General features: G+C 39.0%; 2 protein-coding genes across 4 annotated transcripts in view; one reads left to right on the forward strand and one right to left on the reverse strand.

Annotated features, from left to right (window-relative positions):
* Positions 1-199: 199 nt before the first annotated feature.
* acad8 (acyl-CoA dehydrogenase family, member 8) lies at positions 200-7,988 on the forward strand. The gene is made up of 11 exons (XM_008425010.3): positions 200-559; positions 1,057-1,157; positions 1,581-1,750; positions 1,897-2,006; positions 2,143-2,219; positions 3,005-3,142; positions 3,214-3,349; positions 4,320-4,417; positions 4,523-4,675; positions 5,749-5,851; positions 5,930-7,988. Exons 1-11 carry the CDS (start codon positions 442-444, stop codon positions 5,983-5,985), a joined length of 1,260 nt encoding a protein of 419 aa, XP_008423232.1. The 5' UTR covers positions 200-441; the 3' UTR covers positions 5,986-7,988.
* A 64-nt stretch (positions 7,989-8,052) lies between these two features.
* Positions 8,053-15,784, reverse strand: part of esamb (endothelial cell adhesion molecule b) — a 72,330-nt gene continuing 64,598 nt past the window's right edge. For all 3 annotated transcript variants that reach the window (XM_008425012.3, XM_008425013.3, XM_008425014.3), the window contains 3 exons: positions 10,690-10,812; positions 10,441-10,570; positions 8,053-9,814 (listed from right to left, as the gene is read on the reverse strand). In XM_008425012.3, coding sequence (XP_008423234.2) covers positions 9,337-9,814; positions 10,441-10,570; positions 10,690-10,812 — 731 coding nt within the window. In that variant the 3' untranslated portion in view covers positions 8,053-9,336. The remainder of the gene's footprint in view (positions 9,815-10,440; positions 10,571-10,689; positions 10,813-15,784) is intronic.

The raw sequence follows: 15,784 nt of genomic DNA on the forward strand, positions 1-15,784 counted from the left end.
CTTTTATTTCCGAGTATTTATTATTATTATTTACAATGCGTATCCGTCATATAACTTGACATTAAAATACAGGAAACAATAGTTTATGTAGTTTATCACAGTGTGGTATGGCATGGGAGGACTTGGAAAAAAATACATTACCCAGCAGCCCAACCATAGAGGTGGGTGCGCTCGAAATGTTACGCGGGGAATCAGCTGGAGTCGAGAAGGAGGAGTAGTTTCCTCCATTCAAACCAGCTAGAGCATGACACGGAAGGAAGCTGAAAGTTATCAGAAATAAAACAAGAAAGTTTGCTCGAGAAAATGTTTATGAAGGGGTTCTAGAATAAAGCTTTAACATCCATTTCAAAGGAAAACTCCTCCCTTGTTATCCGACAGCCCCAGTTGATTCCCGGCTGACTGTCAAGGAGCGCACCCAGTGTTGTAACTGTGCAGGTAAACATGGCCGCCTTCGGACCTCTGTCAAGAATAACCCGGCTAGGATGCAACTTCTGTCGGAACCACCGTTTGGTGTTTAACAGAAACTCTCAGAAACGAGGAATAGCTTCGTGTATTGACCGTAAGTTTATAAATAATGGGAGCTGTGATAGTTTATTTATACTGTAGCTCTTGGGAAATAAAATCTGTAATACTAGTATGTTAGCTATCAGGCTAACGCCACTTCTTCCCAACATTTAAGCCAATATTCAGTAACCAGTTAAATAAAAGAGAATGCATTTCGCACACTGTCATCTCTCAGCTGGCTGTCATTGGTTAGTTTAGTCTCTGTGGGCCTCCAGTGGCGAAGCAGAAGAGGCTACACGCCCCTCTTTAAAGCCTCTCCCCCTCTTGTGTACCATCAGATTTAAAACACCACTTGCATAATTTGGCTTTTTGAGTTCAACAGACTCACGTGAAGTCAGGTTTTATTTACAAAGCTATAGAAAACCACAACGGTGCTGATGAAAAGTTGTAATATATGTCTGAAAATATGTAAACCGAACTAACAATACATTGTAAAATAAATTAACAATTTTACAGTTGACATTTCTGCCCCCTGTGTCTCTCCGTGGACAGCTTCATATGGACTCACAGACGAGCAGAAAGAGTTCCAGAAAGTGGCCTTTGACTTTGCAGCCAATGAAATGGCTCCACACATGGCAGAGTGGGACCAAAAGGTACGTTGCAGTGTTTTCCTTGATAAATGCAATCCCTGGGCTATATTTAAATTGTTAAGTTAGTAGCAAATATATTATTTGTACAAGTGGTGTGTTGTATAATCATTCCACTATGATAAAAGAGCAGTTCAAATAAATAATTGCCACATTTTAATTTATTCATATCTGATAGTTCCCTCAGTGGATGAATAAAGTATTTATCTTTTTATTGCATACCAAGAAATAATATGAACTTCCTTTAAAATTCTGAGAATATGTAAGTCTTTTTGGGATTTTTTTTTTTTTTTGCTTGGAATAATTAAATTAGTAATAAGTTGCATTCCTGGATCTGTTTGCAGCTTCATAAAATATCACAGCATCTGCCTTCTGAAAGTGTTTTTCTGTTCTGTAAACTGGATTTTATTTTATTTTTTTGCCCCGCAGGAAGTCTTCCCAGTGGAGGCGATGCGGAAAGCGGCCCAGTTAGGGTTCGGTGGGATCTACACTCGGCCGGAGGTCGGGGGGTCAGGCCTCTCTCGTCTGGACACGTCCATCATTTTTGAGGCTCTGTCCACAGGATGCGTTAGCACCACAGCTTACATTAGCATCCACAAGTATGGCCATGTCAAATATCTGTCATTATTGTTTTGTAGCTAGTTAAATGGTTTACAGATTTATACATGCATTTATATATATATATTTAAAAAAATGTCAAACTCAGTCGTTTGAACTTATATGGATGAACTTGCTTATCTTGCAGCATGTGTGCCTGGATGATTGACACCTTTGGGAATGACGAGCAGAGGGAGAGGTTCTGTCCTGACCTCTGCTCCATGGAAAAGTTTGCATCCTACTGTCTGACTGAACCAGGTCAGTCTGCATGCACCACGTCGAGAATAACAAAGATATTAGAGAAATTGTGTGGATAAAGTTTGTGGACGAACCCTGAATTGTTGCGTTGGACGTTCAGGATCATAGAGAATAAAACTGAGACGTTTTGTTTCAGGCAGTGGCAGTGACGCCGCTTCACTCCTCACATCCGCTCAGCGGAAAGGGGACCATTATGTCTTAAATGGCTCCAAGGTGAGTAACGTTTTCAGCATTTTGTCACATTATACCTACAGACTTAAAAGCATTTAAGTCTGTACGCATTATATATTTATATAACATAAATCCTATTATATAAATATAGGATTTATATAGTAGGCCGTCACAAAAAAGTAGTGATTAACTTAGACGTGGAAGGAAAAGGATAAATAGGATAAAATATGATAATCCTTTATTGGTTGTGTGGGGTTTTTATTTCCTTTTTATTTATTGTTTTTGGTTGTTGTGTTTAATTTTGGATATTTAAACTATCCAAAAGCAGTTAAAATTTATGATCAACACTGCAACACTGAATATGTGTCCAGTGTTGAGTGTTTTGTACAAAATTAAAGTTTATTGGTCTTTGAGAGGGAAAACTTGCAATAATGCAAGTTTTCAATATTAACAATATTAACAATATGTTAATATTGTTAATATTAACAATATTAACAATATGTTAATATTGTTAACATATTGGTTGAAAAGGGTCCCGAAACAACAATATTATCGTTTATCGCAATAATTCCCGGGACAATTTATAGTCCAGCCAAATTTACTGTGATGATATGTGGCGACATATTTGCCATCTTTAAACTTCATGATTATTTGCTCCTTTGTGTTGGTCTATCACATCAACTAATTCTGCTGGGATTTTAAGTTGTGGTTGTAATGTGATAAAACATCAGCATAAAAGTAAAAGCTCAGATCAGTGTGGCCTTGCAAAGTGATATTTGTAGTTTGTAAGGCTTTAGTGCGACTGAAACATAATTTTTTTCTCTCAGGCGTTTATCAGTGGGGGAGGAGACACCGACGTGTATGTTGTGATGTGCAGAACGGGAGGCAAAGGGCCTAAAGGAATCTCGTGTTTGGTGGTGGAGAAGGGAACACCAGGCCTCAGTTTTGGCAAGAAGGAGAAGAAGGTACGGTGCTGAATGTTGCAGTGCCGTAGTCAGCCGCTAGATGGCAGATTTGATCCGGCTGTTCTCTCCAGGTAGGCTGGAACTCTCAGCCAACCAGGGCCGTGATATTCGAGGACTGTGCCGTCCCAGCGACCAACCGGCTGGGCGAGGAAGGACAGGGCTTCAACATCGCAATGAAGGGCCTGAATGGAGGCAGGATTAATATCGGTGAGGAGGAAGTCACACCAGTTTAGAATATCCAAGCGTTTAGCTAAAAAAAATAAAAAGTGGAATACTGTTCAAAATTCAACACAATGATCAGAGAGTAGAGTCAGAATTTGTCAGTGTGCATATGTCTAGTGAAACGGACACAAATAAAAGAAAATGCAACTATTTTATTCCATTATTTTTAGTGCATTTAAAGGAAAAAACCCTCATCACATTCAATTCAATTCTGTTTATTCATGTAACTTTACATGAATAACTGTAATTTGAAGGCACTTTACAGAAAATGATGCATCCCTAAACCTGTTGCAGTAAGCAATAAATCAATTGATAAATAAAAACTAGCATAATTTGCATAATTTACTGTTTTTTCTCTCCCTTTTCTCTACCAAAAACTGGATGACAAAAGTCTTCAGTCTGGTGCTTTGGTCTCAACTAGCCGTTGCTTTAAGAATCGTCTTATTTATAGACACTTAATAATTCATTTTATTTCTTGCTTCTGTTGTTTTTGTTACTTTATTTTGGATATTTAAAATGTCTTCCAGTTCCAATGTTAAATAGAGAATGTGCTTCATTATATTACTTGAAACTGGTCTCAAAACAACAATATTATTGTTATCATAATAAGTTGTCCCAGAAGTTATCATCCAGCCAAATGTGCTCATGTGACAGGCCTGCATATTAATAGCTTTTTTTTTTCTTTTGATTTATAAACAAAGTAACATTGTGACATTCTAAATGTATCTGCAGCTCTAAAGCTGGTGTAGATAAAGTGTCTCCTCATCAGCTCAGATGGAGGATAATGCAGGCAGGTTTTTGCATAATGAGTAATGGTTTGTTTTCTCCGGATTAGCATACACTTGATTTTGTAGATGTAAAAAAAATTCAGGATTAGTGAAAAAAAATATTTAGTCATTGAAGCTGTTTTTTATTTTATTTCATTTTGTTTTTACTCTGTGTTCTCCGTCGTCAGCTTCCTGTTCTCTGGGAGCAGCGCACGCCTCCGTGCTGCTGGCGAGGGATCACCTGTTGGTGCGGAAGCAGTTTGGCGAAACGCTCGCCAACAGCCAAGTAAGCAGCTTCGGTTTTCGCACTCACACAGGAACGCCGAAAATAACCGTAAAATGCAACTTTTGTTGTTATTTTTATGTGTCTGTTTCTACACCGCTCGTGTAGTTTCTGCAGTTCAAACTGGCAGAAATGGCCACCAAACTGGTGGCGTCTCGCCTGCTGGTGCGCGAGGCCGCCACGGCGCTACAGGAGAACCGAGCCGACGCTGTTTCGCTCTGCTCCATGGCCAAGCTTTTCGTTACAGACGAGTGCTTCAACGTGAGTCGGACTGAAATAATTCCCACGGCATTGTGCTGCCATTACCATGTTTTAATGTTGGGATGGTGTCTTTAGGGTGATTTTCCATATATTCACAGAGCAGCTGTTTTTATATTGACATCAAATCACACAAAGATCGACTGTTTGCTAATTTTATTTACAGGTATCGAAGGTAAGGGGTTTGGATGCGAATCCATGGTGGGCTTTTCTATAGGAAAATAATAAATGCCCTGATGATCAATTTTGCTGGGTGATAGATTGTCCCTGTAATTTTCACGATAAATGATAATTTGTAATTTTGAGACCATTTTCAAGTACAAACATTGATATTGGCATAATAATGCAAGTTTTTCCTCTCGAAGACGACTAAGCTTTAATTTTGTACGTAACACTTTATTTTGGATATTTAGATATATAAAAAAAAGCAACCCAAAAACAGTAAGTAAAAACCATGCACTACAGAAAGAATAAATAAAATGAATTATAATGTTTATGTAAACAAAATTGCCCTTTAAAAAATATTCCTTATTACAATGGAAATTAATGAGCTCATCTGAATTTATAATCTGATCGATTAATTGCTTATCGTGACATGTTTAACCATGTACAGGTTTTGTGTTTATCTCCTTAAAAATAAAATCTCAGTAAAAAAAAAAACCCATTGGGGGGTAAAATAGCTAAATGCTAAGAGAAACATTTGAGTGGAAACTCCTTAGAAAACGGTAATGCTGGGTTTTTGCTGGCGGCTACCTACTTTTATAGAAACCTTTCTACATCTGGGTCAGTAGGACCTTTTAAAAAAAAAAAAAGCCCCCCACAAAAAACACAAACTCCTCTTATTTGAGTTAAACAGCTTTGGGACAACAGACAAAAAGCACATTTAATATCAGAAGTGGATTTTGAATCCCCTCCTGGTGTTGGTAAACCTCTTACTCCAAAACTCTCCCAGTGACGGATGAAATGTCACTGATTGGTCATCATTCACAGTCGGGATTATTCCACCGGTTTAGTTTGGAAACGCATCCAAAAAAAAAGTTTTCTCCAAACCATTCTCACGTCTTCTTCTTCCGCAGGTCTGCAACCAGGCTCTCCAGATGCACGGTGGCTACGGTTACCTAAAGGACTACGCAGTGCAGCAGTTTGTGCGGGACATCCGAGTCCATCAGATTCTTGAGGGTGGGCTCCTGTTCTCCTTTTGGCCACAGCAGATCTCCGTTTTATTTATGGGCTTACACCTTTTATTGTCTCCTGCAGGAACCAACGAGGTGATGAGGATGATTATTTCTCGAAACCTGCTCACAGAGTCGTGATAAATCTGTTCCCCCCGCCTCCGGACGGACTGCGTAGTTGTGGTCTTGATTTATTGCGACAGCGTGGCCGGTCCTGATCACACTTCTTCCAGTTTTGACAGAAATGATCAGAGAGGTTGGTGTAAATGAGATGTTACTTTTGAGGTGAAGCATCAGATTATTTTCTGCGTTCTGAGCTGTGACAGGGCTCTTAAGGTGGAAATCAAGATTTATCCTCTAATGCAAAGTGCAGCACCTTATCAGGAACTGCACAGGTTTTGATGTATAAAAGTCTACAATCATAGCTCATTACACTAAAATATTGGCCACATAAATGTTTTTCTGATTTATCTGCTTAAGTGGAAAAAAAACAAAAACTGTTCCCCTGCTCAGATTTTGCAAAGTAATAGACAGATATAATGGTAGTTGAAGGTCAAGATTTCACTTCCAGAACAATCCTGACACTGCAAAAACACAAAGTCATACCAAGTAGTTTTGTCTTGCAAATATCTTCGTACAATTAAAATAAGCCAAAACTAATTTACAAGTAACTTTTCTTCAAGATTTAAGAGCTTGTTCTCAGGCAGCAATCCATTAAAATTGATAAAAACAAATGCTTGTTTTCACTGGGAGATTATTTCATTTATAACAAGAGAGAAGTGAAAAAATCCACCGGTGGAACTGATACCTTTTTTTAATCCGTATGAACAAATTCTTCACTTAAAACAAGTTACAATAACTTGCAGAGAAGTTACTTGTAAGTTAGTGTCTCATTTCAGGTGTGTTTAGATATTTGCACTTAAAAACTAAATAAAAGTACTCGGTAAGATTTTTTAATTTTATAGTGTAAGTATAAGGGATTTCTTTTTTCTGTACTCGAATGCTAAAGTTACTATAATATCACCATTTTATACAAACATCCCGTCTTTACCTCTTGGAATGCTCAATAGAAACATATTTAAGCCCGAAAGACCTGGACATGTTTAAAAAAAGAAAAAAAAAATCGGTTCAACCTTGTAGGTGTACTACATTGTCATCTTTTTATATCAGATGTAACAGTACATACACTTTACAAAAACATCCACTTCTGTCTCATCACTTCATTGAAGGCTGCATTTTGCAAAGTCTTGGGATCCACCAAAATCCACCTTTGTGACCTCATGGATGACCTTTGAGTAGTTTGGTTATGCTGGACACTCCTCTGCTTCGTCCTCCATTTGCGGACGAGGCGGCTCACTGAAATGTTTTGTAACTCCTTCCACACCGATAGGTGTTGGTGAATAGAACTTCTTTAGATTGAAGAATGCATTTTGTTTCCCACTTCATGTCGTCGGTCAGGTTCTGGCAGTACTCATGCCCGAGTGTCGGAAATGAAATTGAACTCAGATTTCCAAAATGCAGTGGACCACAGTTGATGTTTTAATATGAGACAGAAATGACTTTATCGTGTAGGGCGTGGTTGGTTTGGAGGCGTTTGTCTCTTATTACATAATTGTTACATTTATCTGATGTTAAAATTAGTATGATGTGAAACATTTGACAAATACGCCAAAAGAGCTCTACATGATGGTAAATATTTCTTCACATGCTGAAAATCATGACTTAATGTTTATTTTATTGTTGTTATTTTACAATGTGAAGCTGAGGAAAACAAACTATAAGCAGCCCAGATCGTAGACAGAAGTTTAAGGTTAATTAAACTGAGGGATAAAGGTTTGAAGACATCACTGTCACAGTTTATAAGCTTAGAATGCAAAGTTACGTTCACTAGTTACTGAAAAAATTTAAATTTTATGCTATTACAAATAACTTTATAAAATTAGATGTCTTTAAAATGTTAGTTTGTAAAGAATCAAACATTTGTCAATAACATTTTTTTTCTGCCTCCATGTATTTGTTCCAAGTGGCCTTCCATGTCATTGTACCTGCATTTTGAGTGTTTTTATCCAGATTTCTGATCTGGGATCAGCAGTACGGTTGTGTTTGCACTCTAAAATAAAACATCTAATCTTCCTCAAAACAAATATTTTGTGCCTGATTCACACTTTGGTCTTTTTTTTTTGTAATGTTCAAAATATAAAACTCACATTAGTGGTCAAACAATCCAGAATATTTTATTTAAAAAATAAATAAATAAACGTGAGAAATGACAACTGCATTCAAAATAACACGTGAAACCTTTTAAAGCTGCAGTAGGTAACTGTCATTCAAACTATGTTTTTACATATTTGTTAAAACTGTCACTGTGTCATGATAGTATGGTCATAATTCTTGCTCAGAAGAATTAGGATTAAGATAATTGTGGAAAAAAAAAAAAGCACTTCTCGGACTCGTCCCTGTGGTTCCACTGCTTGATCAGAAATGACCAATCAGAGTCAAACAACCAATCAGCCAAACTCTGATTGGTTGTTTCTGACCGGGATTACTCGCATTTACCATTTCTTTTTGTTTTGTTCTTTTTTTTACAGATAATTGGTCATATATAATACTGTCATGATAAGGTGATAGTTTTAACATATGTAAAAAACAAAACAAAAAAACATACTTTTTAAAAACAAAAGTTACATATTGCATCTTTCACAGCATCAGCCACATTATAACCAGCATTTGCAAGAAAACCAGAACCGACTGAACCAGCTGAGCTGTTTTCTTTGTTAAAAACCAAACGGCCTAAAAGTCTGTGGTGGCTGATGGAAAATCAAGCACCGTAATTATAAACCATCAACGTTACACTCAACACTTAGTTTACATTCAAGCTACCGTAACAGGCAAAGTACTCTTTAAAAATGAACACTCGGTACCACACCATGGAATCACTCTGATATTTCTGCAACAGCTCAACACATTTTAATCAAACACAACGTGAGCAAGTCGAGGAAAGCAAAGTACTTGCACCTGAACTTTGAGTTTGTTTTTTTGTTTTTTTTGTTGCTCAGAACTAACGCTTGGTGAACTGAAGACTAATCCCTACACAGGCAGGGAGAAAGGGACATAAAAATGTCCATTATAAGGTTATTATACAAAGCTTAGAAATGTAGTCAAAACATTTTAATTTCCGATTAGCTGCGAAACCCTTTAGGATACGTCTCAGTGTTTTTATATCGAGACAAAATGCTAACCAGGCTATCTCAACGGTTGGATTCTATTACGAGGCGTGTAAAAATAAATATATATTTCTTTGTATTGAGCGTGAATGCCGCATCCGGAACAAATGCTGCAGAGAGACGAGGAACGCTGCACTGAGTTTGATTCCTTCAACAACCTGAAGGGAAAGTTTTTGCAAATAAAGTCCCTCGTCAGACATTTTCTCCTCGGACGACGTGAGGAAATGTTCTTCGCCCCGAGGCGTTCTCTCCATCTGTCCTCTGTCAGCTACACCAGGGAGCCCGCTTGGCTCTGGGCGGGCACCATGACGGCGACGGCCCCCATGCGCGTCAGAGTGGAGGAGCTGATGTGCGGCGACGCGGCAACCAGGCCAGGAACCTGAGGCTGAGGCCCCTCAGTTCTTTTCAGCAGGGTGCCAACCACGGGGGGCCTGGCGATCTGCGGGGGGCCTCCGTTCGCGCTGGGCGGCCTCTTGTGTTTGCGCACAGGGGTCCCTCCTCCCATGTTGTACCCGGGGAGCCCCTGCAGGCTGCAGGCCGTCCCGGGTCGCAGCTGGTAGGCGTTGATCACCGAGCCTGTGTCCGATGCCGAAATGGGGGAGTACGGGTACGGGAATTTGGGCTGGTGGAGGTCCTGCGAGCGGGGGCTGGTGGCTATGGACGACAGGGTGCCGTTTTTCGACACGATGTCCGAGCCGGTGTTGCTCTTGGCCCACGACACTCGCTTAGGAGCCTGAGCGTCCTCCCTGTGTTAGAGAGAGACAGGAAAACATTCAAGAGGCCGAGGTTTTTTATTTATTTTTTTTTTTACAGATTATCTGTCTCATATCATACTGTCAGGACTGTGACAGTTTTAAGATATATGTAAAAACAAAAAGCTTTTAATACATATTGCCTGCTGCAACTTTAATTCAGCATTTTGTATTCTATTCAAGGTTTCTCCCAGAAAACTTGCTAAGCCCGGTGGTTGGGCACTAGGGCAGCCATTCATCCAGCGGCCCGTTGTGTTTTTGAGTAAAAAATGTTTTAAAGTTGACAGGAAATTTGAAAAGATCACTTAATAATTATGTGTTATTAAAAGATTGGAAGATTAATATTTGAACAACTATATAGTCTTAAAAAATGAAAACATTTTAGAAAGACTTAAAAAAATAAGCAATTCTTAGCCTGGTGGCCCGCCAGGCTTGTAATACCCTGAGGGAAATCCTGCTATAACTGTTTTGCTGCCTTGTTGTATGAGAATGAACAAAAATGCAACCAACATTCAGCCTCCCTTTAGGCTATACATTCGGTTTATGATTCTATTGAACAAATCTGCGACAATTTCGATTCCCTAGTGTAGATAATAAAGCGATCATAGTCAAACCCTCACTTGATCTCGTTGGCCATCTCCTCCTCCGTGTCCTGCCTCCTCTTCAGTATGAATATGAGGATGAGCACCATGGCGACCAGCCCCACCACGGACCCCAGAGTCGCTGCAGCGATCATTCCACCGTTGGAAGCTGTGGTGGGGGAAATAAAAAAACAAAAAACAAAACACAAGCAGCATTTAGATTCAGGCGTGTGATGGAGCACCAGCAGATTCTCTGAGGGGGGGGGGAGGACGAGCGAGGGTACGTACAGGTGATGACCTCCAGGTTAATGGAGCAGCTGTCGGAGCCGGCCGTGTTGCTGGCTCGGCAGATGTACTTCCCCGACATGCCTTTGGTGAGGTTGCTCAGCCTGAGGGTGCCGTGTCTCTCGTCTGCAACACAACCGCACGGTTAGAGACAGACGCGTATTCAGGAACATTGCTGTGAACGTTGAGACAAGTCAGGAGCCTTTGGAGGAGAGCAGTGAGTGACTAGAGGGCAAAACCGCACAAGCTAATTTGTGGCTGCAGCAAACACAGTCAGGATTTTATAAATAGTGTTTACGTTCAGTACAAGTAGTTTCTCTGTGCATCCAGAGGTGTTTGTGTTATCTATTTTCCAGACATATAGTGCCATTTTATAGCACAATCAAGTAACTATGTTACCTTTAGTTGTTATGGCTCTGTATATGAAACATAACTTAAAAGAAATTTGACTGCGCAGTTTGACACTTTGACATTGGGTGCCTGTCTCTTTAAGAAGCTCCTGCTCTTTCCGACACTTCCTTCAGCACGTCGTCACGATGTTTGTCATTATGCAGTTTCCAACCATTCATAGGAACGTTGGATTGAGAAGTCATTTGCATTTTATGCCCAGAAGATCAGGCGTTTACTAATTGCAGCTGCCACTAGTCTGGGGGAACCAGGGATTAGGATTTAATTTGTGAGAGCAATCGTTGCCACGGGAGATTCAAGGATTCTTCAGACATGCATGAAAGAATCAAAGCACAAAACACTCCAGGTGTGTTTTTGATGAGGGAACAGCAGCCTAACATGATAAAAAGCTCAAAGAAGTCGATTTCACATAACAATCCTTTTTTTAAGGAACATTTTCAAAAGGAAGTCAACTCTGTAGGAGCTGCAGAGGTCAACAGTCATATGGCAACACAAAGGAACATTTCAGGATTCTTGAACAAAAATCTTAAAAGTGTGGCATGCATTTGCATTCACCATCTCTTCCCATGTCGTCAAACACCAAATCAGTATGTCTTCTACAACGTCTTGCTGATCATTGTAATTTGTTTGTTGCTGTTTAGGGACTCACACTTTGCATATTGTTAAATATATTTAGTAAATAAAAAGGACTCCAGCTGTCCAAGACGATGCTCACAGTGGATGTATGTGCTTAGTGACTGATGAGTTATGATGAAGAAAGGTGACTGTAAGATTTGGGTAAGTCATAATCATTATTCTCATTGCAAATTTCATGAATATTACAAATAATTACATTTTGTCCTGATATCGTGGAGCCCAGCAAATGACAGTAGCTGTCCTTATTAGAGAATTAGTTCCGTTTTTTTCTGCTGCCCTTGCTTGGTCAACACCACGTTTGCATTTACATCAGATCAGCGGCGGGCCTTTTGGTCGGCAGCTCCAGGCGTTTTAATAATTTCTCACACAGAAGTCACGACATATCGCTGAGTATGTTTGCATCTGTTACACAATCTGTTCCTCTTTGCACATCTGGTTTTAAAATTGTAAGCTACAAACACGGGCTGCAGAAAAAAAAAAACAAACAAGCCTCATGAGGGACTTTCCACTTCAAATCCCCTGAAATCCAATCTTCCACGTCATACTGCAGCATGTCTTCATGAAAGAGATGACATGTGTTATTGAGTAAAAATTGCCCCCTGGGACCCGTTCATAACTGCTTGCAGTTCTAGATTTTCTTTCATGTTCCCTCGCACTAAAGTTGCAGACTCACCCTTGTTTATTTTATATGTGCAGTCACATATATAAAACTGCACATATGTACGTACACCTTTGAAGCCATGTTTGTTGTTTATAGGCTCTAAAATTTTGGTGCAAAAAAAACAGGCTAAAAATTGATCTGTTAGTTGTACGTTTGTGTTTGTTACATTCTGTCAACTTTAAAAGTTATGTGAATGCAAAAACACAAAGATTAAAATATTTGAACGTTGTTTTGAACTTGAAATTTGCACATCACACATTTCTTTTATGCTCACTTTTAAGAAAAAAAACCAGTTGTGTGATTGTTCTTAGTCTTTTCTTCTTTCTAGTTCAACACAGCAAAATGAGAAAAAAAAAGATTTACTTAGAAGAAAAAAAAGAAATCACACAAGAATTTTTCTTCTTTTCACTTGCCTTTCAAATCGTGAGGAAAAAAGACTAAATAATTTCTTTGCTATTCTGTTTGTTGTTTTCTGCACATATGAAAGGAATAGTTTTTTATATTTCATATATGTATTCTGTTCTTAACAGAATATATACATATATTCTTAACAGAAAACCACAATTGATCAGATTTTGCACTAAATATTTTTTTCATCACAAAAAGAAAAAATACTTATTTTAATCTATTTTGTTTTTTACTTGCAGATAAATAAGAAACTGCGCTTTTGATATCGGATTATAGTTCAACATAATCTTAAAATTACATAAAAGTGTTCTTGGTCTAAGCCAAAACTCCCACCCCGTTAGTGTCTCATTCACAGAGCAAACGGATAATCTTTTCACTGTTTCCAGCCTCTCTTGTCAAGGACATGACAAAATCCAAGTGAATCCCAAATAGAAACAGCTGTGCATGTGTCCCCTGCATCAGCCTCGGTTGGATTATCTCATGCCTCCATCTTGAAAATCAGCTGCAAAGAAATGAACCCGATGCTGCCAGATTAGCAATACGTCAGCTGACTCAGAGCCTGGAGCGAGTTCAAGACGATCGGATCCCCTCGTGCACGCGGGGGTGGGGGGATCTACTTCACATTGAGATGAGAATCCCTGCCATCACTGCGATTCACAGCCACAGTCAATGGAAGTGAATAGTAAGGGTAAGGTAAGATAATTTTATTTATATAGCACATTTTTAGCAACAAGGCAATTCAAAATGCACTTGCTGTGTAACTCCTAATATACCTTTAAACAACTGGAGCACACCAGTGGGGTTTATCCAGCACAACATGAAAACACAAGATGGATTAGCATGTTTGCTAATTTGTGGCTTAATCCTTTCCAGTGTTTGGGGATTGTGGGATTTTTCAACTCTGCAATTTATGGGAGAAACATAATTTTAGTGGGTTTTATCAGGTGACAAAATTAAGATATCTTTGGAGAAGAGAGGAAGTTTTTTAAACGGTGGTAAGCGGTCCGGCTGGAGCAAATCAGTCCCAAACAGTGGCCAGTCCACCTCCATGCTGCATTTTTCTTTTATTTTCATTTTCTTCCTAAGTGAACAATGGCTTTCTTCTGCACAATCGGATAACATCTGCTCAATTTAGGGATTCTGGAGACTTCTTTTATTGTCTTGAGGTCTGCTGTTTGGGGCGAAGCTGCTTGAACAACCAGACCTGGGCCTGGTTGTTGGCAGCTGTTCAGAGTGCCGTTTCTCAAACCTGGGCCTTGATTGATCGATTTATTTCACATCTGATATTGCACTGTGTCAAACGAACCAACCTTTTTGAAAAACCTGTTCCCCTCCTCGCCTGTGGTGGCGCTGCAACAGTAACTACTGTAGGAAATGACACAATCACCTCTGAAGAAGACAGAAAGCGCAACTTGCTTCTTCATGAAATGTAAAAAAAAAAAAAAAAAAGAAGTACCGTCAGATTTTTTTGTGGTTGTAGGATTCCTCTTTTGTCTTCTGTAAGAGACAACTAGCCATTTTTTCCCGCCAACACTCTTGCGTTTTGTTTAGGTTGTATTTACCCAGAAGGCCCGGTGCTATATTTCGCTTCCTGCTTTTGGAGTGGTCCCAGGTGTTCACAAATGTATTCAAACTGCACCACAGTTCACACTAATCTAACAGAGACCCAGGTTTGAGGCGGACCAGAGTTAACTCTCTTTGGTAACACTTTATTTGAAGGGGTGTGCAAAAGACTGACATAACACCTGTCATAAACATAAAGAAGTCTTTATGGATGTTTATGACAGTTGTCATGAAGTGTCATTCGATAAATAATGACATTTTAATACAAAGTTGCTCTAAAAGTTGCATTGAAAGTCCATTAAAAATGGCAACTTTGCATTAAATTATAATTTACAAAATCATGCAAAGTTGGCACTTTTAACGGACTTTCAATGCAACTTTTAGAGCAACTTTGCATTAAAAGTGTCATTATTTACCGAATGACACTTCATGACAACTGTCGTAAACATTCATAAAGACTTCTTTATGTTCGTGACAGGTGTTATGTCATGTTCATGACAGTGTCATGTCAGTCTTATTCACACCCCTTCAAATAAAGTGTTACCCTCTTTGGACCTGACTTTCTAGAAACAAACTAGAGTTTAGTAAAAATGGACTAAACGGGCTTGGTGTGAATGCGTCCTACCAGTCATGTACTTGTGGCGTCCAGCCCATATGGGCTTTAATACACTTCACATCCAAAACACACAAAACAAGATGGCCGCATACAAATCACATGCTCCACGTTACATTTTTTTAATTCACTGGATAAAGCACTTATTCCTTTCTTTCCCAAACTTTACGGACAAAAGCAGAACATGAAAAAAATGTCCCATCATACATCCAACTTCAGATAACCAAAATACATCTGCATTACTTCTATTTATTAATATAAAGACCAATTTAACTGAGAATACAGAGGACAGTAAAGGAGTACAAGAAATCACCCACAACAACAAAACAAACATTGTGCCGACACAGTTTTGAGTGTTAATAGTGAAGCTAAACTGGCCTGTCACGGCTCAAAAGCTAACATGTCAGGAAAACAATATAAGAGACAGACTTTGAGGCAACTTATTGATGGCATGCTGTGTCAGATTGGGAAGAAATGGAGCTTGTAATGGAACCGGATCCATACGACACTCTGACTGAAGAGAGAGGTGATGGTTACTAGAGCACATGCAGCTCAAATCAAACTGAGGATCTTTTGGATTCTGTTAGTATTTGAGTATTTTGTGTGAAAATACAAAATATAATATACACCCTACGTTTAAATATGCTCTACTGCAAAAGCAACAGAATCTAACAAAACATGCATGGTGTAAAGATTTAAAGGACTATTGTCACCCTTTCAAATTTGGTTTCTGGATATTTTCAAGTCAATTGGAAAAAAAAAGAAAAAAAAAAGGGTCGTTTCTTCCCTTTAAATCTTTTTCTGACGTT

The sequence above is a fragment of the Poecilia reticulata genome, chromosome 13 (genome assembly GCF_904066995.2).
Source record: "Poecilia reticulata chromosome 13, P_reticulata-male-v2, whole genome shotgun sequence".
NCBI classification, from domain to species: domain Eukaryota; kingdom Metazoa; phylum Chordata; class Actinopteri; order Cyprinodontiformes; family Poeciliidae; genus Poecilia; species Poecilia reticulata.